The 21,562-nt window shown below is 41.1% G+C and overlaps 2 protein-coding genes across 4 annotated transcripts in view; both read left to right on the top strand.

Moving 5' to 3' along the window:
* The first annotated feature begins 276 nt into the window (after window positions 1-276).
* zfand3 (zinc finger, AN1-type domain 3) lies at window positions 277-15,738 on the top strand. 2 transcript variants are annotated; one of them, XM_085381864.1, is made up of 6 exons: window positions 277-850; window positions 7,269-7,309; window positions 10,577-10,748; window positions 12,825-12,937; window positions 13,024-13,194; window positions 13,514-15,738. In XM_085381864.1, the coding sequence occupies exons 1-6, from the start codon at window positions 783-785 to the stop codon at window positions 13,666-13,668; spliced, it is 720 nt and encodes a 239-aa protein (XP_085237990.1). In that variant the 5' UTR covers window positions 277-782; the 3' UTR covers window positions 13,669-15,738. The 2 variants fall into 2 exon arrangements, with proteins under 2 accessions (XP_085237990.1, XP_085237989.1); XM_085381863.1 differs by having other exon boundaries at window positions 280-850; window positions 10,577-10,768; window positions 12,872-12,937.
* Window positions 15,739-20,139: 4,401 nt separating this feature from the next.
* Window positions 20,140-21,562, top strand: part of galnt14 (UDP-N-acetyl-alpha-D-galactosamine:polypeptide N-acetylgalactosaminyltransferase 14 (GalNAc-T14)) — a 266,824-nt gene continuing 265,401 nt past the window's right edge. Inside the window, exon 1 of one of the 2 annotated variants that reach the window (XM_085383098.1) lies at window positions 20,140-21,107. In XM_085383098.1, the coding sequence (XP_085239224.1) occupies window positions 20,946-21,107 (162 nt within the window). In that variant the 5' untranslated portion in view covers window positions 20,140-20,945. The remainder of the gene's footprint in view (window positions 21,108-21,562) is intronic. The other variant, XM_085383097.1, reaches the window with a different exon arrangement.

Consider the following 21,562-nt stretch of genomic DNA (forward strand, 5'->3'; position numbering starts at 1 on the left):
AGTACATCTATGGCTTACTCTTACTGTACAGTACTCGCTGTACACTTGCCTTTCCAATACTAACACTCAGGATTATAGAGAAAAGTAAACACGGCGACTCAGAAATGTTGGCATATGTGTTTATTCTGGATGTTTTCCGTGTAGAAGCGGTGTTAGTTCATACTGTTTTACCATCATTTCGTTGGCCAATATTGACATTTCTGGTTTGATGGACGCGTTTCCGGCCTAGCATACTTCATACCAGCGACGTGTGAATAGGGGTGGTCCTCAACTGTCAAGAGGGGAAGGCCTTGCTCAGTCTATTTATTTTTTATTTTTTCGCACCCTCCCACACATTTAACGTCGCCATAATTGTGTTTTATTCGTATAGGTGGACGGGCGGTGTTCATTTTAAGCTTTTTGGTGTCGACTGAAACACCGGAACGCCCCCCTCCAGTCGTTTGTCGGTTGTAAAGTCCGAACATCCAGCTGATTGCTTTGAGTGCTGTTCAATTATTCCAGTTCAAACTAAGCCGTTTCCTTTGACTTAACGGAAGGCTTTTTGTGGCTGAAGCGAGTTTGCCGACGCGATATTTATTTATTTTTTACCCATGTGTGGACTTTCGGAGGAATTGGACAGCTATCGTTTTGTGTAATTTGAGCGTTGAAGGCTTTTTCTCATTGAACGACCAGGCCCCGGACTCATCCCCAGCCTCGCGTTTCCTTATCGGCTTTTTGTGTGTGCGTGTGTGTGGGTGCGCGCGCGTGTGGGTGCCTGTGTTTGTGTGTGTGTGTTGGAAGTCATGGGAGACACTAGTGAACGAAGCAAACCTCCGACTCTACCTCCCAGGTGTCCCTGCGGATTTTGGGGGTAAGTGTTAAACCTGATAGAAACCGGATTAAACCCGCTATCTTGAACTGAAAAGTAAATCCGGATGAAATGTGCTAAACGGGTTCAACTAGTCCAAACCCATTGTTGTTGTTCTGTTGTACAGGCCGAGGGTGGGGGGTTGGGAAGTTGGCTAATAAATAACCTCCTAGCTTGAAAACTAGCTTAATTTACCCCCTTTTTAGAGCTCTCACACTCTTTGTCGTCTCCTGTAGTGCCGGTTGTTATTTTCCGACCGTGCTTTACCGTTTTTAGGGCTATTTTTGAAGCCAGGAGATGACGTACCCGACATAGAAAATGATTTATTGCCAGCAGGTTCCTTTTAAACCTGCCCTGTTTTCGTCTACGACTTCAAAGGAAAGCTGGATTTAAATATTTAACACGCTACTTTTCTTAAACCTTAAGATTTAAATGTGTTGTTAAACTTATTTTGTCGTTTATTTTACGCCCCTCTTTACATTCGCTCTTGTCAAGAGGTGGATGTGTGTTGCATACCGGATGTGATTCACTGATCTCGCCTGTGTTACCCCATAGGAAAAATGACTAACCTTTTTAAATGTATTTAGTAGTAACCATAAGAAGTGACTGCTTATTTCTCATTAAACGCATTGATAATTTCTTGTGCCTGTCTTCACTTGCTTTGAGGCAAATATCAATACAGAACATAGTCTTATGAATTGACATTTGATAACCAGCCCATCTTCCCCAGCTGCTTCGTTTTCTGCTGTCCAGAAAGCAAACTGGAGGTGGCAGTAACCCACCTGTCAATGTCAGGCGACATGAATGAAAGCCTTGTGTGATTATGGCCCCAGCCTGCCTCAGCTCAGAATAACGCCTGGTCTGGGGGGGTGGGGGGGGGAAATCTGCTGTCTCTCAGCACATGTCCCTAAAAGCCAAGGCTTCGTGAAACGATTTCAAGGTTTTATTCAACTATTTGCAGGATTTTACATCTTACTAAAAATATGGGGTGCAAACCTTCACCTTGTCAGTACTGATGATATTTACATTGTTTAAATTCTTTCTTTTTTTCTTTCTTTCTTTTTGGTGTCCCTCAGCCCCAAAGAAACAAAAACAAAACAAAAAATATCTGAATAATTAACTAGTGCAAGACTGACTTGGTTCCAGTCGGTTGCACAATATACTGCTTAAGCTACTACAGAGTCTGTAGCACAGCACTACATAGATGATATAAAACTAAATCAATAGACAAATGTAAGCAGACAAAGTAATAAAATATTATGAAATGCGACTATTGATTTAAAAACAAGCAAAAGCAACAATAATACAATTTAAAAAAGGCTAAAAATGTACATGTTAAATCCACAGAAGAAACAGATATTTAATAAAGTGGTTATTAAAACCAATAAGAGGACAGTAAAATGGTTTTTAAAAAGTTAAAGGTAATAAACAGGGGAGTAATAAAATTAAATGAGAGCTGAGAGCAACACTATTCCAGGAAACAACATTTTGGCATTCATTATAAGTCCATAAAACAAATATATAAATAAGGTAAAATGATAATTAAGACCAGGAACTAAACTACCGAAATACAAATACTGCACTTTGATGCAGGTTTGCCAATATTATTCATACCAATGTGTCCTTTAAGATGTCAGCTCATCAGGGTTTAAAGGCATCGGTTAATTTTGGGTCCAAACCTGCACTAACTTGAGCAAATAAAAGTCAAACCACAAGTGATTTCATTGATTACTTCTTTGAGATAAGGCGATGCTATTCAATGGAAATCACCTGTTTGCACAGGTTGGCTCCATGAGTTTATAAAGTCCAGTAGTAAGCTCAGTAAAACATGCTAAGTAACTTCAGTTAATAATAAAAATAAATCATTAATAATGGCATTAAATGAGCTATTATTGGTTGTAACTGCAGACAAACCTATCTCACACTGAGTTTTGATGAGAATACCTTTTGATTAGCAATGATTAACTGCAACCAAGATATGTTACAGCTAAAGTGCAGCCTGGATGACATTAGTTTTAATCATTTCAAACATTGCTTTTAAGTTTCTTTAATTTGTGGATACTTCAGAGTAGCTAATGTACAGGTTGATCACTTCTTATGAGCAACAGGATTTAAGAGGATGAGGTAATCGATTTAAAAATACTTTCTTTGAGTAAAGCCTTGTTCTTGGATTCAAAATGACGGAATAGTTATCAGTCTGTTTGTTTTTTCCTACTCTGCGTGCTGCTATCAGATGAACAAGTTGCGTTTTGAGGACCTAAACAAAATATTTGACTTGGTTGTGGCACCTTTGTGCTGACATAATCAAGCTTTCCCATCTTGTCTCCACCTTGAAGCGTCACCTGGGAGCATAATGAAGTATATTTTGTCTGTAGAAGACTTGTTTTATCCTGTGTGGTTTATGTAGCAAAGAAAAAAGAAGCCATCTTATTTGGAAAATTTCAGGCTTTTAGTGATTTAAGTATTATTAAAGACTAGATGACAATATTAAAATTGTCTCAAAATTGCATTTTGTTTTTGTTTTTTGTTTTTTTGTTTGGCTTAGAGCGACTGAATTTGTCTGGTACTATCATTCACCTCTTTGCTTTCAGTATAAACAGTCTGTGCAGGCTTGTCCTTCTGTATTAGTCACCCAGCTCCTGTAGGAACAATGATATGAATACCCCACCAAGTTCCAGCTTGTGTACCATTGAGAGAACTCGGTGTGAACAGAAATGGCTGAGAACAAAGACATTGTGGTGGTATGGACATTGGAGAGAAGCCCAGAAGGTGAGGGAAAGACACACCTGTGGCAAAGGTCTTACCAATTGCCAAGAAAAGATTCAAATGACTAGTTTTAAAACTGTTCATTGTCTTCTGAATGGACTTGCAATGAAAAAACCTTAAGGTCACATCTAGGTCACTTTAAACTCTGTAAGAATGTTTTCTCTGTCTATTCAAATCTTGACTATTCATGGCAAAAGCTTGTAAAATCACTTTTGTGTTTTTGTTGAAAGTTCTTAGTTAGGCTGTTACTATGCAGCCATCAAAAAGATGAAAGGCAAAGAACAAATGCTTTACACTACATTCAGTCATTCACACACACATTCACACACTGGCAATGGCAAGCTACATTGTAGCCACAGCTGCCCTGGGGCGCACTGACAGAGGCGAGGCTGCCGGACACTGGCGTCACTGGGCCCTCTGACCACCACCAGTAGGCAAACATGGGGTTAGTATCTTGCCCAAGGATATTTGAGATCGAACCACCGACCTTCTGATTAGTGGCTGACCTGCTCTGCCACCTGAGCTACAGCCACCCGTGCTGTCAGTCTCAGCCGTTCTTTGAGGCATGCAACAGCAAATGAAGGTTGAAGTTTAGGTTGACAATATATGCACAGTTTGCAAATTCAAATGGGGGTTTGAGCATTGTAACAGCAGGTTACCTATTGTTGAACTTGAACCAAATATTAGTGAATTTGTAGTAGGGCTGCACAATTAATCGTTAGAAAATCGCGATCTCGATTCATACTTATGTGCGATCTCATTTCCAAATGACAACGATTAAAAAAAAAAAAAAAGAAAATAAAAAAGACGACGATTGTACCGCATTTTGATCTGGGACGTAATCTGCATGAAAACAAGCGCTCACTCTTCCTTTTTTGTTGTTTTTATGTTTATTTATTGTTTTTATGTTCAGTCTCAACTGTTACGAAGTTGATGTGCAGTTAATAAGTGCAATAAATATTTATACTGGAAAAGAAAATCGTGAGAGAATCGTGATCTCAATTCTAAGCCAAAAAATCGTGATTCTCATTTTATGCAAAATCGTGCAGCCCTAATTTGTAGCATAGTTTTTTCCCCTTTTTGACTACAAATCAAATCAAATCACTTTTTATTGTCACATCACATGTGCAGGCACACTGGCACAGCACATGCGAGTGAAATTCTTGTGTGCGAGCCCCACAAGCAACAGAGATGTGCAAACACAACAACACAAACGAGCAAAATACAAGAATGGCCAACCTGAAACTAATAAATATATGTACAATATATAATAGTGTATGCATTTCTGGATGTGTATACTAAATATTTTCGTGTGTGTGTGTGTGTGTGTGTGTGTGTGTGTGTGTGTGTGTGTGTATACACATTTTTACAAATTAAATAGTAAAAAAATAAAATAATAATAAAATATATAAAATATACAGAGTTGAATATGTGCAAAACAAGTGGCATTTATATACAGTATGGAGTGCATAATGTTGAAGTTCCAGTAGTGAAGCTGAGGTGTCTATGACGTGTTCAGCAGTCTGATGGCCTGATGGAAAAAGCTGTCTCTCAGTCTGCTGGTACGGGACCGGATGCTGCAGAACCTCCTTCCTGATGGAAGCAGTCTGAACAGTTTATGGCTGGGGTGACTGGAGTCCTTGATGATCCTCCCCGCTTTCCTCAGGCAGCGCTTCCTGTAGATGTCTTGGAGGGAGGGAAGCTCACCTCCAATTATCCGTTCAGAGCACCGCACTACTCGCTGGAGAGCTTTGCAGTTGTAGGCAGTGCTGTTGCCATACCAGGTGGTGATGCATCCAGTGAGGATGCTCTCAATGGCACAGTGATAGAAGGTCCTGAGGATGCGGGGGCTCATGCCGAATCTTTTCAGTCTCCTGAGAAAGAAGAGGCGCTGCTGCGCCTTCTTCACTGTTTTGTTTGTGTGTACTGACCACGTAAGATCCTCAGCCAGGTGTACGCCAAGGAACCGGAAGCTGCTCACTCTCTCCACAGCAGCGCCGTTGATGGTGATGGGGGTGTGTACTTCTCTGCACCTCCGGAAGTCCACTATCAACTCCTTTGTCTTTGCGACGTTGAGGGTGAGATGGTTGTCTTGACACCAGTGGGTCAGGGCGCTGACCTCCTCCCTGTAAGCCGTCTCATCACCGTTGGTGATAAGACCCACCACTGTAGTATCGTCCGCAAACTTCACAATGATGTTGGAGCTGTTAGTGGCTGTGCAGTCGTAGGTGTAGAGTGAGTACAGGAGAGGGCTCAGTACACACCCCTGTGGAGCACCAGTGTTCAGTGTGATGGGGGATGAGGTGATGCTGCCCAGTCTGACCACCTGGCGTCTGTCAGACAGGAAGCTAAGGATCCAGCTGCAGAGGGAGCTGCTCAGTCCTAGATCCTGCAGTTTCCTGTCCAGCTTCGAGGGAACGATGGTATTGAATGCTGAGCTGTAATCTACAAACAGCATCCTCACATACGTGTCTCTCTTCTCCAGGTGTGACAGGGCAGTGTGTAGTGTCAGGGCTATGGCATCATCAGTGGACCTGTTGTGGCGGTATGCAAACTGTAGAGGGTCCAGTGAGTCGGGTAGTGCAGAGCAGATGAAGTCCCTGACCAGCTTCTCGAAGCATTTGCTTACGATGGGGGTCAGGGCTACAGGTTGCCAGTCGTTCAATGAGGAGATGGTGGAGGATTTGGGTACAGGGATGATGGTAGCCATTTTGAAGCAGGCTGGGACTACAGACAGAGAGGGAAAGGTTGAAGATGTGCGTGAACACTCCAGCCAGCTGAGCCGCGCATGACCTGAGGACGCGGCCGGGAATCCCGTCCGGACCAGTAGCTTTGCGTGCGTTCACCTTCCTGAAGCACTTCCGCACATCCTCCTCAGACACAGTGTGCGCACTGACGTCATCCGCGGTGCGCACACTGTCCGGTCTCATGGTGTTCGCTGTGTCGAATCTAGCGTAGAATACGTTTAGATCCTCACACAGAGAGGCCGTGGTCTGCGGTGTGCTGGTTTTCCCTCTAAAGTCTGTGATCGTGTTTAGTCCCTGCCACAGAAAGATCGACTGAAATCTACTCGAGTACGTAAAACCAGATGGGCGTAATTTGCCTTTAAGATGAAATGTTTGTCTCTCTGCTTGCAGCTTGCAGGAAACTAGTAATGCTGAAACAATCAAGGGAGTGACAGAAGATTCATCAGCAACAATAGCTTAACAGTGGGGAAGAATATCCCCTCTTCCAGCCATGTGCTCCTCTTGTGCAGCAACCGTCTGCTTATCAATTTTCTCCCTTTTCTTTCAGTCTTACCTCGAAGCCAAGGCCCAATTTCTAAAATCCTGAGATTAAGCCTTGGAGGAGATTATGAAAGATCATAGATTTAATGAGCTGGATATGACATAATTTTTATCTGAGATGTTGAAAAATTCAGAGTGGTATTATTCTTCCACATTTATGTTCACCTACTCTGCAGTAAATACAGGTATTAACCTGTTGGAGGAAAAGATGTTTATATATAGATGACTCCCATTAAATTCACATTTAGTAATTTGACATTGTTTCTTCTTTTACACATAAAGTTGAACTATAGATGGTTGAAATGTGTGGAAACAAACAGCAGGTCTGCGGAGGTTAAAAACTGACATTATCTCTCTTGTCTTTCCAGGTCCAGTAAAACAATGAACTTATGCTCCAAATGTTTTGCTGGTAAGTCACTTCTAAATGCACAGTATTTGTCTTGTGGGGGGAAATAAACAACACTGGGTTTTCATTTGGATATCATTCAATAGCAAAGGAGGCACAGGACACAAATGGGTCCTGTTACACCTTGGGTACCTGACATCTTTCAGCAGCCAACAACATCCCTCAGTTTACTGAATGTTTGCCAACTGCGTGACTTTTCTCGAAATATAAAAGATTTAAAGTGGTGCTACTTTGCATTCTTGCTTACATGCACGAAAGTAGGAACTCTACTTGGAGAATGAGCCAGACTTCTTTGTCCGTCAGTACAAGCCAGCTGGAAGCTGTACGAAAGAGACAGAACTGATAGCTATTCTGTTGCTTCTGATGTTCACTTTGGTTGTTTTGTCTGTAAATGTGGCCACAGGACACGTGTGGTCTTTCACTCGAATGTTGTGATGTTTTGTCCAATGAAGTTGTGGCTGGCTCAATAAATGGCCTGTATTTGTATAGCGCTTTACTAGTCCCTAAGGACCCCAAAGCGCTTTACACAACCAGTCATCCACCCATTCTCACACACTGGTGATGGCAAGCTACATTGTAGCCCTGGGGCGCACTGACAGAAGCGAGGCTGCCGGACACTGGCGCCACCGGGCCCTCTGACCACCACCAGTAGTCAACGGGTGAAGTGTCTTGCCCAAGGACACAACGACCGAGACTGTCCAAGCCGGGGCTCGAACCGGCAACCTTCCGATTACAAGGTGAACTCCCAACTCTTGAGCCACAATCGCCCAATATGTTCGTTGTCAAAAAAAAAAAAAAAAATTCCTTTGCCCCCACAGCAGGTACTCAAAGCCAATTGCAGTGTTGTTTCTGTGCCTCTCTGGGTTTCAGTTTGTAGTAATGGTTAAAACGATAAATGATTTAAAGTTGCATTGGTGTATAAGGCCTGTTAACTGAAAAGGCTTATTACCTATGTCATTTTTAACATCAGTTGCCTCCAGAGTTTCACCTGTGCTGTTGTTGCTTGACTACAGAGTTAACAGTCTATACTACAGAGATTCAAATCCCCATACCCATGCACGGATGGATGCATTTCAGCACCCCTGGGTGCTCCTGGGTGTGTCTTTGTCTTTGAGAGTTACTTGCAGCTGCTTACTTCTCACATATAAATGGCTGAAACTATTGGATGTTCATTTTCTCTTGGCGTGCAGAGGCATTCTCAGTGACAGCCTGACACACTGCTAGCAGCAGCTTGAGGCTAGGTGTGCCAGCAGATTTCAGTTAGGAATGTCAATAATGCTAAGAAGTCATTCTCAGAAAACGAAAGAACCCATAAAGCGCCTCACTCCAAAATGATGTATTTGCCATTTGGAGGAAAACGGTGAAAGTTAGGAGATAATTGCTTCCATAAAGGATGATGAGATTCCATAAAATCTTCTTAATTTGCTGGGAAGATGGTAGCTGTTCTCTGAGGGCAGATTCGGGAAACAGACTTATCTTTGTCTGTTTCTCTGGTTACTGCATTTACTGTTTTGCTTGGAAGCTTTCTAAAACATAGAAAGTTTCATTTTTCTCCAGCATGATAATTGCACAAGAGAAAAATGCCCAGTTAAAGTTTGAAAATGTCATTGTATGAATTAAGCTGTCCCAATGACTTCTCCAGTCTGGTTCAGGTGGATGAGGGTTGAAGGTGATCCGCAGCCCTGTCGGTGGTCATAGCAACCAGTGAGCATGGTAGCATGGTAGACAGTGAGGACCTAGCATCACAGACAGCAGTAATGCTTAGAATAGACTTGATACACACAAGTATGGAGGCTGAGCAGAAGTGGGTTAGCCCACATGTGGAGGTAAAAGTAAAATCTAGGCTGGCCTCCCACACCTTCCCCTGCGGGGAGAGGGTGGTGGTGGAATAAAGACAAGAACCAGCTCAGGCGTGCAAGGTGATTTTTATCTTTGTCTCACTGAGTCACATTTCACTTGGTAAAGTTAACTGATAGCCACATGGTAATGGAGTTTAGAGATGGTTTGTACTTTCATTCAGGCTGGGTTTTTTTTTTGGTTTTTTTTAAGGTTAAAGTTCTATTTTATTTTATTTTTATACACACATGGTAGTCATGAAATGATCAGTTGCAGAGAGATGGAGATGGCGCATGCTGCAACCAGTGATTATTTTGATTGTTGGTTAATCTGTGAATATGCAGATTAATCAACCATAAAATAAAACAATATGCAACAATGGTGGAAGCTGCTTATCAAAGATTACCATAGAAGGAAAATAGAGGCATAGATGGCACCAATGTTGAATGCTTTGGAAGGTATTCAGTAAATTATTGCTGATGAAAGAAAGTTTAATATGTTGTTTTTGTTGGGGTTTTTTTTTTTTTTTTTTAAATGGTGGCAACTATTTGTTACAAATACAGCGTGGCATGTTAAAAAGCCAGAATATTAATTTGAGCACAGTTTTTACAAGATGCCTTTTAATCAGTGCACTGGGCTTCGATTGTTTCAAGTAATCGTGTAATTGACTTTTTGGGATGAAATCATTTCCTAGAGTTTTGTCTGTTTGCTGGTAATTTAATTTAGATGTGTTTCCATCTACAGTGTAAATGCAGATCCTTAAAGCAGCTGACCGTCAGCTGTTATTGACTTTCCTCAAATGTACTGATAAGGAAAGAGTCAGATGATTGCTGAATTCAGTGGACGCTCCATTTTCAAGTCACTGCTAAAAGTTATAGGTGTAATGGGAGGAGAGAGCCATAAACACTGAGGCACTCTGGAACATGATGTTAGGGAAACTCTGCTCACAGTTATATTTACCAAACAGCCGATGCATTATAGTTTGACAGACAGGAAAAACTGGGATACCAAAGGAAATGGTCAGGCAGAAGATAATAACATATGAGAGCTCTGTCAGGGCGGAGGACTAACTCACTGTTTCACCAAATGTTTTCTTTTTTGTCTTTAGGTTGACTTGATGGTTTTAGTTTAAATATGTACCTCCCACATATCGCTGTTAAATTGCCTGATAACTCTTATACACTAATTTCGATGTATTTTTCAGCTACATGAAACCTTTTACAGATGTTATAACGGGAGATCTGGGGTGCACAGTGCCTATACCACACTCCATAAGTCTAGAGTTGTCTGTTTGACACAATGTCCTATCTCCTCTTATTTATTTTTTTTCCTGTCCCTCCCACTGTTTGTATTTTCCCTGTCCTCTTCTTTTCTCTTCTTCTTTTTTTTTTTTACATTCCTGTCTACTCCCTCACTCTCTGTCCTTGACCACAGACGTCCAAAAGAAGCAGCCAGTCGAAGACTGCACCCCCAAGCCCATCCAAAGCACCGGGAGTAGCCAATCGCCAGTTTTCAGTAGCGAGATGAGCAGTAGCAGTAGCCAATCCCTATCATTGTTGCCGCCCTCAAGCTCCGAGCAACTGTCAGCTGAAGAGCCCTTACCTGTGTTTTCCAGCACAAGGGAAGGTAAGCCTGGTCAGCCAATGACTTCACACTCACCCTGTTCTGTTTTTAAAAACTGACTTTCAGGAGAGCAAACTTTCCTAACAATGTGGAAGCAAAAGGTTAATGGTCACAGTAGACTGAAACTTTTGCTCAATTTAACGGTTAAGTCTTTCTCAAAGAATTGATGGATGCAGAGCAAGCTGTTTGTGGCAGTGATGATAGTCTGGACTGACTGTTCTTTTTCTTTGTCAAGCACAGGAAGATGCAGAACATGGCTGACACAGGAGTGCAGCACTGAAACAAAGGAACATAATGAAATATGAAGTTCATTGCAGAGCTCATAAAATCCCTCATGTAGGAATTTTCTCAACTATCGTGGACCTCAAGACTACGTTAAATGTCATTCTTTGTAGATGAAGCAGTATGATGTCTCTGTGGTTTGGAACAGTTTGTGCAGGCATAAATGCTGCTGTGCAGCCTTTTCGGTCTTTAAATAAGTACTGGATGAATCTGTCTGTGGGTTTTGCTTTTAAAACATAGAAAAGGCAACAGTAGTAATTCTCTAGTACAAAGCGGCACATGGTACAAGGAAAACTTCAATCTCGAGTAGAAAACACAGTTCTCTGCAAAAGCCTCTGACTGTTCAGATCTGTATGACCAGATCCTATGCTACATCAACCACAACATTAAAATCACCTGCCTTATGGATGTCAGCTGTTCCCTTCTAGGGGTGACCTGTAGGGACGTTAGCCAGAGCGCTTTGTTTTTGACAGTTGTGGTGATCTATAGATTTTTCTTGATCAGATGCATTTCATGCATGTTTAATCCGATCAGGTCAACACTTTAGGCTCTTCATCATGTTCTTTGAGCAGTTTCTGCTGTGTATCAGAGCTCTTTTCCTTGCTGGGGTAGATTCTGCCGTCACAGAGTATTAGAAGTGGGGAAACTGTACGTACAAGGGTGGAAAGACTATTAATAAAGATCAAGAACCAAGTTTTCCCCAGTAGATTGTTGCATTATAACAGAATAATACGTTTATTCACATCATAGGTTAGTGGATTCAATGTTGTGGATGATTAGTGTGTCTTGGTCTATAGCAGATTGTCAACAATAATTACTTAATATAATCTATTTTGTAAATTGCTACTTTTTAAATCTTTTTTTGGACGCTTTGGGACAGAAACGAGCGTACTCTGAATGCTGTCTGGGCTCCTGCTTAAATATAAGAAAGGGGTTCAAAGTAGAGTTGCTCTTCTGCATCAAAAACGGCTAATTGAGATGTTTTGGGCCTCTGATTAGGATGTCTCCTGGAGGTCTCCTAGGTAAATGGTTTCAGACATACCCAACCAGGAGCAGATTCTCCTGGCAGAGTCGGGACATGTTGAAGTGATTATATCCCTCAGCTGTCTCAGGAACACCTCAGAGAGCTAAAGGCGGTGGCTTGAGACTACTGCTCCTATGACCCAGACTCGCATAAGCAGTAGGGAATATAGATAAATGTTGTTCTTAACACATTTCTAAGTTGTAGAGTTATACTTGCTTTCATCTGGAGTCATGTTTCTTACCATGTGACAAACTTCAGTATTAGTTTTCCTGTTGGTCTCCAATCAAAGTCTCTCCACCAGCACATTAACTAAATTTTTACCCACCTTTCGCTTGACTGAGTTTGCTGGTAACTGTATCTGTCTGCTGTTTGATGCTGAGGTGATGTACAGAATCGTTCCTAAACTCACTATTAAGCGCTTAAAATGCACCTTTCCATACATACATCTTTGTTTTGTATCATTTGTAAAATATTGTTTTGGTTGCTTAAAAATCACATTTAAAAATCCTTGAAATGTTCATTTCATTTGTTTTGACATTTAATGGCTTTTGAAAAGGTCAAGCTGGTTTGGATGAAGTGAATATATGGCCTGCTGAAAAATGTTAGAACATCTATATAATAATGTAATGACTAATAGTTTAAGTATTGACATTTCAGCTTCAATTTCAAATGATGAAGTTGTTTTTATTTTAAGCATGGTACACAGTACAATCGTAGGTTTTCTTTCCTCGGAGTGGATGTTAAAGGAAGGAGGTCATTCCACATCGTGTCTCACTCGCCTTTTATTCCTCCACCTGTAGGTGTGTCGTCCACAGAAACAGCCCAAGGCACACTCTGCACGCCCACAAAACGTCCACGAGAATCAGGTACCACCTCTTCCTCTTGCCTTCTAGCGCCGCACGACCTTTGACAGGTTGAGCGCTAAATCTTTAACCCTGGTGTTTGTTTCCAGCCTCGGGCTCGGAGAGCGAGGCCACACCAGAGAAACGACCACGGACAGAAGAGAAAGAAGGGAGTGGCGAAGAGGCCCGCGGGACGCCCAAGCAGAAGAACCGTCGGCGCTGCTATCGCTGCCAAACCAAACTAGAGCTGGTGCAGCAGGAACTGGGATCCTGTCGCTGTGGTCAGTATCATCTTTGAGACGCATGTCACTGTATAAGCTAAGATGGTCATTGGCTTATGGCATCTTTGTCAAATGTTTGCATATAAATAATGTGGGAAAACTATAACTATATCAGAATCACTCACATGTACAAATTACAGGTAATGCACATTCATCCTCTTAAAATTGTATAAAGAAAATAGCACAGACCTGCTTTAGAAACTAGGAAAAGAGACCTCTTCCCAATGTTCTTGTTTAACAATAAGCTTGGCAAAGTAAAATTAAATAATGTGTATTGGGGTCACTTCCTGCCTCACCAGCTTCTCTGTTTGCCTCCCAGGCTACGTTTTCTGCATGCTCCACCGTCTACCCGAGCAACACGACTGTCTGTTCGACCATCTGGGCCGCGGACGTGAGGAGGCCGTCCTCAAGATGGTGAAGCTGGACCGCAAGGTGGGCCGTTCATGCCAGCGCATCGGGGAGGAGTGCTCCTGATTGGCCACAGAGTGAGCAGCCATCCAATAAAACAGGAGCTTACAAAGAGGAGGTAGTGGTGTTGATGGAAGGAGGTCTAGGAGAATTGACAAATGGGGTAATGGGAGGGGGCGGGTGGGAGGGGGGAGAAGAGGAGGAGGGGATGGGGTGTGGTTGTAACATCCTGCATCTGACCCAACGATTCTGGATCTGAGCTTAAGGCCACCCTGTTGAAGTCCTGGTTTCCTGCCTGGAGCGTCTGTTCGGACTCTGCTCAGGGCCAACAGGGGGCCGCCTGGTGGCTGTTCTTCAGAGCTACGTTCAGTATCGCATGTTCTCACACACACAGCCTTAACCCCACCCGTCTTCAGAGGAAGGACACCACAGAGACGGATCCAGTCAGTTGTATGTCATGCACAGTTCTTCTGTGCCTTGCCCCGGTTTTCTCCTCTTTACTCAGTCTTTTTTTTTTTTTTTTTTTTTTTTTTTTTTTTTGTTCTTTCTTTTCAGTACAGGAAGTGAACTGCTCTAACGCTCAGCTGAACTGATCCATTTGGATTTTTTTGAATTCTACAGAGTTATTTGTTTTATTTAGATTTTTTTCCCCCCATTACCTGGTCGCGGATGAGGGGTCTAGCACTATCCCACGACCACTCCTCAGGTCGTCATCAAGGGGTCGAGGTATCAAACCTGTAACCTCACCTTCCTCTTCTTTTTTTCTTTTCTTTTTTTTTCCCCCTTTCTTCCACCCGTGTTTGGACCCATGCACGGCATCACTAACCAGTTGTACTCATGCATGGTTCTAGCAACAGTGTATTTGTGCAGGTTTTGAGCGTGTCATTTGGTAATGTGATGCAGTCCAAGGACGCTGCCATGGTTCAGTCCTTTTTTCTATTCTTTTTTTTTTTTTTTCCCTCCTGTGTGGCCGTTACCTTGATTAGCTCTGTTTTTACTGCTTAGCCACGGTGTCGTGGAGGACAATACAGCCGATCCCTGCCTCTGCTCACAGACTGTTGGCAAAAAGGAAAAATACAAATAAATAAATAAATAAATAAAATAGACAAACACACTAAATGGACAAGAGACACTCAGATAAATCCTCTGTGTAGCAGTCCCGCTTCTCCCTTCTCCCTCCCATTTTTCAATTTACTGAGTGGTACTGTTGTTCTTGATACATAAAGGGGAAGACGACTGAATTTTTGTATTCAAATGAAGAGTTCTTCACCAAAATGCCATATATTAATTTAGAAAAACAAATATCTGAACTATAACTGAGTCTCCATAGCTTCCCACTGAGTATTTATATTACTACCTTTTTATTTTGTGGTTTTGTTTTTTTTTTTTTTTTTTGTTTTGTTTTTTTTTTTTGTAGGTAGGATAAATTGGGGATTTATTTTCAGCTTTGAGATGTCTCTTTGGAATATAATTCTTAAAATATTATTTCCTTACTATTTTTATTTTTTTTAATACTGATTGTCATCCAGAACATCATTTCAGAGAGCGAGATTATTTAGTTTAAATCTGTGATAAATGTCCACCTAAAACATCAAATAAAACTTCTAAAGTAAAAAAGGGCAAATGTTGGATGGTTTTGAAAACTCTGTTTGTCTTTTTGTCAAAGTAGCCAATTGTAAGACTTTAAGAACTGAATACACTGCTTGTGGCATTGTTTGTTTGTTTTCTTACCACAGATTCAAACTGACTCTAGTGTCTAATGAATGTTTTGGCTGCAGAAATATCATGCGAATTCTGAAATTGAGTGGTTTTCCCCTTTCCTCATACGTTTTTCTTTTTTGTCATTGCTTCCAATCCTACTCCTAATCAGCCTACTCAGTCTGACTGCTTGGACTTTGTGCTGTGCATATTGTTCAGTTAAATATTTCTTCCTCCTTATCTAAAAGGATTGTTCTACCAAAATCAATGTTTAGTTTGTGATGCTGCAGAAGTTGACGTTTTTCATCCTTTTTTTTTTCTTTTTTTTTTTTAAGCTCGAGGTGTGAGTGCAACAAAATAAAGACGTTGTGGTTGATTTAAAACAAATTCAGAATCTCCATTTAAAAAAAATAAATAAATAATAATAATAATCTGCAGCTTTATCACACGTGTGATGATGACGTGACCGTTTCAGTTTTTCAATTTGGAGAAATAGCAGCAGGTCTCTCTGAACGGCAGGAAAATTAGAAGGTGTCGTCTTTTGCAAAATAACTCCATAAAAGTTGATTTGGGTTGAAAGCCTTTAGAAAAACCACTTAACTATGCTAATCCTCACAAGTCATGGTTTGTTCTGTCCCTCATCACTCCCCACTCCTGCTGTCTTCTCCAGTGAGAACAGTGAAGGATGAAGGGTTTGTTGGCTGATTCTTATTTTACTTTTGAAAAAGTTTTTTTTTTTTTTTGTTTTGTTTTTTTTTTTTTTTTTTTCTTCGAGTGCTAATGAGAAATGGAAAAATCAAATTATCTTTCTGTACCTTTTAAAGGAAAAAATTTATTTAACCTTATATCAGTTTGAGTTACTTACACCCTAGCATAGAGTGACATATTTAGTTAAATGTATAAAAACGCAGGAACATAATTCTGTCCTATCTTCTCATTTTAATTTTATCGTGTTCCATTTTCTGCTGAGGAAAATAAACTGGATTAGAGGATGTGATGTGTCTTTTATTGTTGGATCACTATATGTTGGTAATTATTTTTCTCCACATAAATCACCACTGATATCAGAATCCAAATTAAGAATCAAAAATTCAGTTTTAACTTGGTAATAAATTACAAACACTTACCCTGTTTTGATTTTAAAAAAAATATTTTTTTTAAAAAATCTATATCTCACACTACCAGAATGGGAACCACAAAGAGGAAAGCCCCAACCACAAAATACCTGTAGAGGGTCAGGCAAGTCTTGAGTAGTCAGCTGAATGGGAAGTGCAAGATCCAGGTAATCAACACCTACACTGCTGGGATAATAAGCTGGCCAAAGGAGGAGATGGAAGCCACTGACATCAAGACGAGGAAGCTCCTGACCATGTGTGGAGGGTTTCACCCTGAGACGGTACTCCAAGCGAAATGGAGTGTCAGAACCACTGTCTAGGACGGGTGGGCAACTCCTACCCTCGAGTCCCGGTGTCCTACAGGTTTCAGATGTGTCCTTGATCCAACATAGCTGATTCAAATGGTTAAATTACCTCCTCAAAATGTCCTACAGTTCTCCAGAGGCTTGGTAACAAACATATGATTCAGGTGTGTTGACCCAAGGGGATATCTAAAACCTGCAGGACACCGGCCCTCGAGGCCTGGAGTTGCCCAACCCTGGTCTAACATCCATGAGTACATCAGGAAGATGGCCACAACCGACTGAATACCTCAGGCAGCAGAAACCCAAGAAGGATGAAGACCAAGGAGAAGAATGTGTGTGTGTGTGTGTGTGTATATATATATATACACACACACACACACACACACACACACACACACACACACACACACACACACACACAGTGGGGCAAAAAAGTATTTAGTCAGCCACCGATTGTGCAAGTTCCCCCACCTAAAATGACAGAGGTCAGTAATTTGCACCAGAGGTACACTTCAACTGTGAGAGACAGAATGTGAAAAAAAAAAAATCCATGAATCCACATGGTAGGATTTGTAAAGAATTTATTTGTAAATCAGGGTGGAAAATAAGTATTTGGTCACCTCAAACAAGGAAAATCTCTGGCTCTCACAGACCTGTAACGTCTTCTGTAAGAAGCTTTTCTGTCCCCCACTCGTTACCTGTATGAATGGCACCTGTTTGTGTATGTATGTATGTATATATGTATGTATGTATATATATATGTATGTATGTGTGTGTATATATATATATATATATATATATATATATATATATATTCATATTCAAGTTGGTTCATACATTCAAGTTGGTCAGCGCTGATCAAGTGCTGGATTTTGGTTTCATTGAAAACTGACTTTTGCAACACAGAGGAACTACACCACCGTTTTGAAAATAGAAACTGAGGTCAATGACCATATGAATTCATCCTCAACCTGGATTCACTCACAGACATACACAGATCGTTACCCAGCACAGACACTAGATGGTGCACCAAGACAGTAAAAATCTTTTTCTCCCTCAGGTTCATATCTCATAAGAAGGAACAGTTTTATTTTTGTGCCACATGTTTTATTGATAAATATAGGATGGATTTAAGTGCTCAGTAGTGTTCCTGATAATTTATTGAACTGATATGTGGAATAACTGACAGTTTTATTCTTGTCAACTTGTCTGAAAACAGGAAAAATACAATCTTGCTTCCTCCCTCCTCATGTTCTTCCAGTCTCATCACTCCTATTTCAGCTTTTTCCATTTGTTCTCATTTTCTTTTATTGTTCTTGTTCTTTGCTTCCTCCTTTGTATTTTCCCACGTTTTCTCCCACTCTGTTGCACTTTCTCCTCTCCTCTATCCCTCTGTCCTCTTTTGTTGCTCCCATACATTTGGTAGCTTTTATTTTATTACCAATTCTGCATACTGCACACTCACTGCTGAAGTGGGACACAGCATGGTTAAATATAGCAGTAATGCAATAATAAAATATTTTTACTACACTAATTTTATGGATAGAAAACTACTCAGGACAAGGAGATGTGATAACCCAGTAGGCCTGGATTATATATATATTAAAAAATCTATCTTAATGACTAACAGAGCCCTTGCATGGATATTTATTGAATATTTATCATTTATATTATTCAGTGATTCATTTAAAATGTACTTATTGTAAATTCCTGTGTTAAAAAAGTTAAAAACTATATTGACTTATATTCAAAACCTGTATGTAATCATTTGTGTCATCTATGACATTTAAGAAATATTAGCTGAAGTTGAACTTGGGCCAGGTCGTACTTTTGTGTAATATCAATTTCTACCAAAAGAGGGTGGGGTGAGTCAATAGAGCATTCGGAGCCAAACCCAGTACCTTCACTGTCCCATATCCATTCCAGATCAAATAAACAATTTTCCTGCTTCTTGTGACAGCAATGGACAGCTAATACAGAAAGTATAAATAAGTGAAGCCACCATGGAAGTGATCCAAACCTGCATTCTTTCTAATAACCAGCAGGGGGAGATGCCACTGGTTCCAGAAGGACTCCCAGCTGTATACAAGTCTAAAATGTCTTTTGTCTGCTTTGCTCACTGCAGTAAACACTTTCATAATGAATGTACTGGCTCAATCACCAGTTTCAGGTCAGAATGAATAAAACATAAAGTTCAGTCTATGAATTATGGTCATCATTAGAGTCAGAATGGATGATTATTCAGGGTGTGTGGTGTTCTCAGTTTCACAGTCCATCTCTCTTGTTTCAAAATACCAAGTCTCCTGCTGTGAAAATACTGAATTCAAGGCTTCATAACAAGACATCACTAAACATTAGATAAAGGTCAAAGTGACAAATTCTAGCCTTTGTACTGTCTATGGAAACTAAACTAAGAACTTTTCTCATTTCATAACTGAAACGTCCTCCTGTCAGTGACCCTCGTCTCTTTTGTCCTTCATCCTCCTATCTGTGATTTGTAAACCAATCTCACCGCTTCATGTTTGAAGGATATCGAAAATAATGGCAAGCTTCCTCTGTCCCGGATGACAGAGGAGGCTTGCTAGAGGCATTATCATCAAGGATGGACAGATAGATTCTTTGCAGAAGTATTTTTACGTTCAGTGTATAAAGGACGCATAGACCTTGGTGGGAGAAGGGCTCTTTAAAGAACTTGTCTTTTTTTACTCATAGGTTGTTTCTTTTATTTAAGTTCATCAAACTTACTGCACTTACCTTCACTGTTTCAGGGTGCTATTAAAAATAGGCATGACGTCTTACAACATTACAGCATGTAATGAATTTAATTAAAAGTGGCCATAACTTCTGAGATCATAAAACACAGCAGTAGTTGGACTATAACAAAAACATTCATAAACAATGTGTGATGCTGTGTTGTTGAATGTCATATTTAATTGGCATTGGTCAGAGGGAAGGATTCTCATTTTGATGAATGCATCAGTCCTCATGCCACTTCCTCATATCCTTGTTGCCAGTTTGGGAAATTTTAGTGTAATGGTTTACACATTTTACCTAACAAGCAAAAAAAAAAGTCCCTCCAGTTTTTGAATCATTGCGAGAATAACAATTGTCACCGCAGTATAAGGAGAAATAATCAGTAATGGAATAGATTTGGGGGAATGTACAACAAAGTAGAAAAACTTGAGGGACAAATATGTATACACCCGATAAAATCCAACCACGCCAACATTTTATTTTTCTATCAGCTGGTACCACATACAAAACACCGGGGCACAAACACACGGAAATGACCGTATAACGCAAGTATAAATTCTAGCAACAATGTCGGCCACTTACATAAGTTACATGTCAGACTCTAAAAAGATTAACTGAAGAAGTCTAAATCAGGCATTTGGGATTAGTTGAAAGCAGCTTTATAAACGTGGTAAGACTCTGCCCCCTGATGGTGAAGGTTTTAATTACATTCTGTCAAGGTTAATTACAAAAAGTACCTTTAAGCAGTACTTCATATTAGTTTCCTATTCTTCACACTTTTCAGAAACTGCAACTAACTTATTTTAATTTATGATAATCTGCCAGTTTTCCACATTGGTTATTATCGATAAACTCAAACTTGGATAACTTGGCTGAGCAGAAACTGCAAAATCCAAAAGTATGCAACAGATAAACAATAATCTATCAGAGCAAGGAAACAAGTAAATGCATGCCTACATCTTTCCCCAGTCAATGCCTGTCATGCTGACCTAACTGATCATTCTCCCTTTGTTTTCTCTCAGTTTTCTTCTCTCTTCTTCCTCCTTGTTATTTTGTTTCGGGCTCCTCCTTAGTGGAGTAGTTGCGGGTGTCGCCAGGTGGAGCTCCATGCTCTCCCAGTCAAACCTTCAGGAGGGTCCAGGACTCCCTCAGCGAAAAACACACACACACACACACACACACACACACACACACACACACACACACACACACACAATAACATGCTCGCGCACACCAGCGCACGCGCTTACGGCTGTCAGGCGTGTCAGAGAAGCGCTCGCGCTTCTGTGAGTTGAAGGAGCGAGAGTGAGGGCGAGCGAGCGTGTAGTCGGTGCTTTACAGTGAGCGGGACCAGGCACGCTGCTGCCGTGTCAGTGAGTGGAGGCTTCTTTCACTTCTTTTCTCGCTTCTGTGAAATGGACTTCTGACAGCAGCCGGGCTGCGGGCGCCGCCGGTTCCTCCTGACCGGAAAATGAAGCGACTCTGTCGGAGGCTGGCGGTGGCCGTGGCGGTGCTGGTGTGGCTGGGAGCGCTGGTTTACCTGCTGGTGTTGAGCCGGAGGAGGTTGCCGGAGCTCAGTCCAGGAGCGGTAGCAGGGGGAGGCGGAGTAGCAGGAGAGACAACCTACAACCAGGTGAAGTAAAAATATGACCTGCTGTGTACGCGTGGCGGACTTAAGCGGGACGTCTGCGGAGCTCGGGGCAGTCGCACTAGTTTTAGCAGCATCATGAACCCAAATCCCGAGTGAAGGAGTTTCTGAAACAGACATGGAAACGGAAAAAAAAGTTGTAAAGAATTGCTCCAATATGAGAAAGTCCTTTTTGACATTAATCTTAAGTAAAGCAACCAAATTGTCAGAAAAAAAAGTCTAGTGAAGTTTAATGATGGGGGGAAAGTGTTTACTCTTTGTAATTACCTCCGGTGGACCTAAACATCACTAATGAGCTCTTTCAATCGTTGCACTTTCTCTTAATGTATTGGTGAATTCTTGACCTGTAAAATACTTTGGCCATGCAGTGGACTAAAAACAAGACTAAAACATCTCAAAGGTGAGATGAGAGCAAATGCCACCAAAGATCCCAACTTTCT

The sequence above is a fragment of the Rhamphochromis longiceps genome, linkage group LG15 (genome assembly GCF_057381845.1).
Source record: "Rhamphochromis longiceps isolate RC_006_pf linkage group LG15, R_longiceps_female_GT1.1, whole genome shotgun sequence".
NCBI classification, from domain to species: Eukaryota; Metazoa; Chordata; class Actinopteri; order Cichliformes; family Cichlidae; genus Rhamphochromis; species Rhamphochromis longiceps.

Coding starts and splice junctions, on each gene's coding strand:
- zfand3 (XM_085381864.1), top strand. CDS start 783: ATGGGAGACACTAGTGAACGAAGCAAACCTCCGACTCTACCTCCCAGG. Junction 851..7,268: donor TGTCCCTGCGGATTTTGGGG/GTAAGTGTTAAA, acceptor TTGTCTTTCCAG/GTCCAGTAAAACAATGAACT. Junction 7,310..10,576: donor ATGCTCCAAATGTTTTGCTG/GTAAGTCACTTC, acceptor CCTTGACCACAG/ACGTCCAAAAGAAGCAGCCA.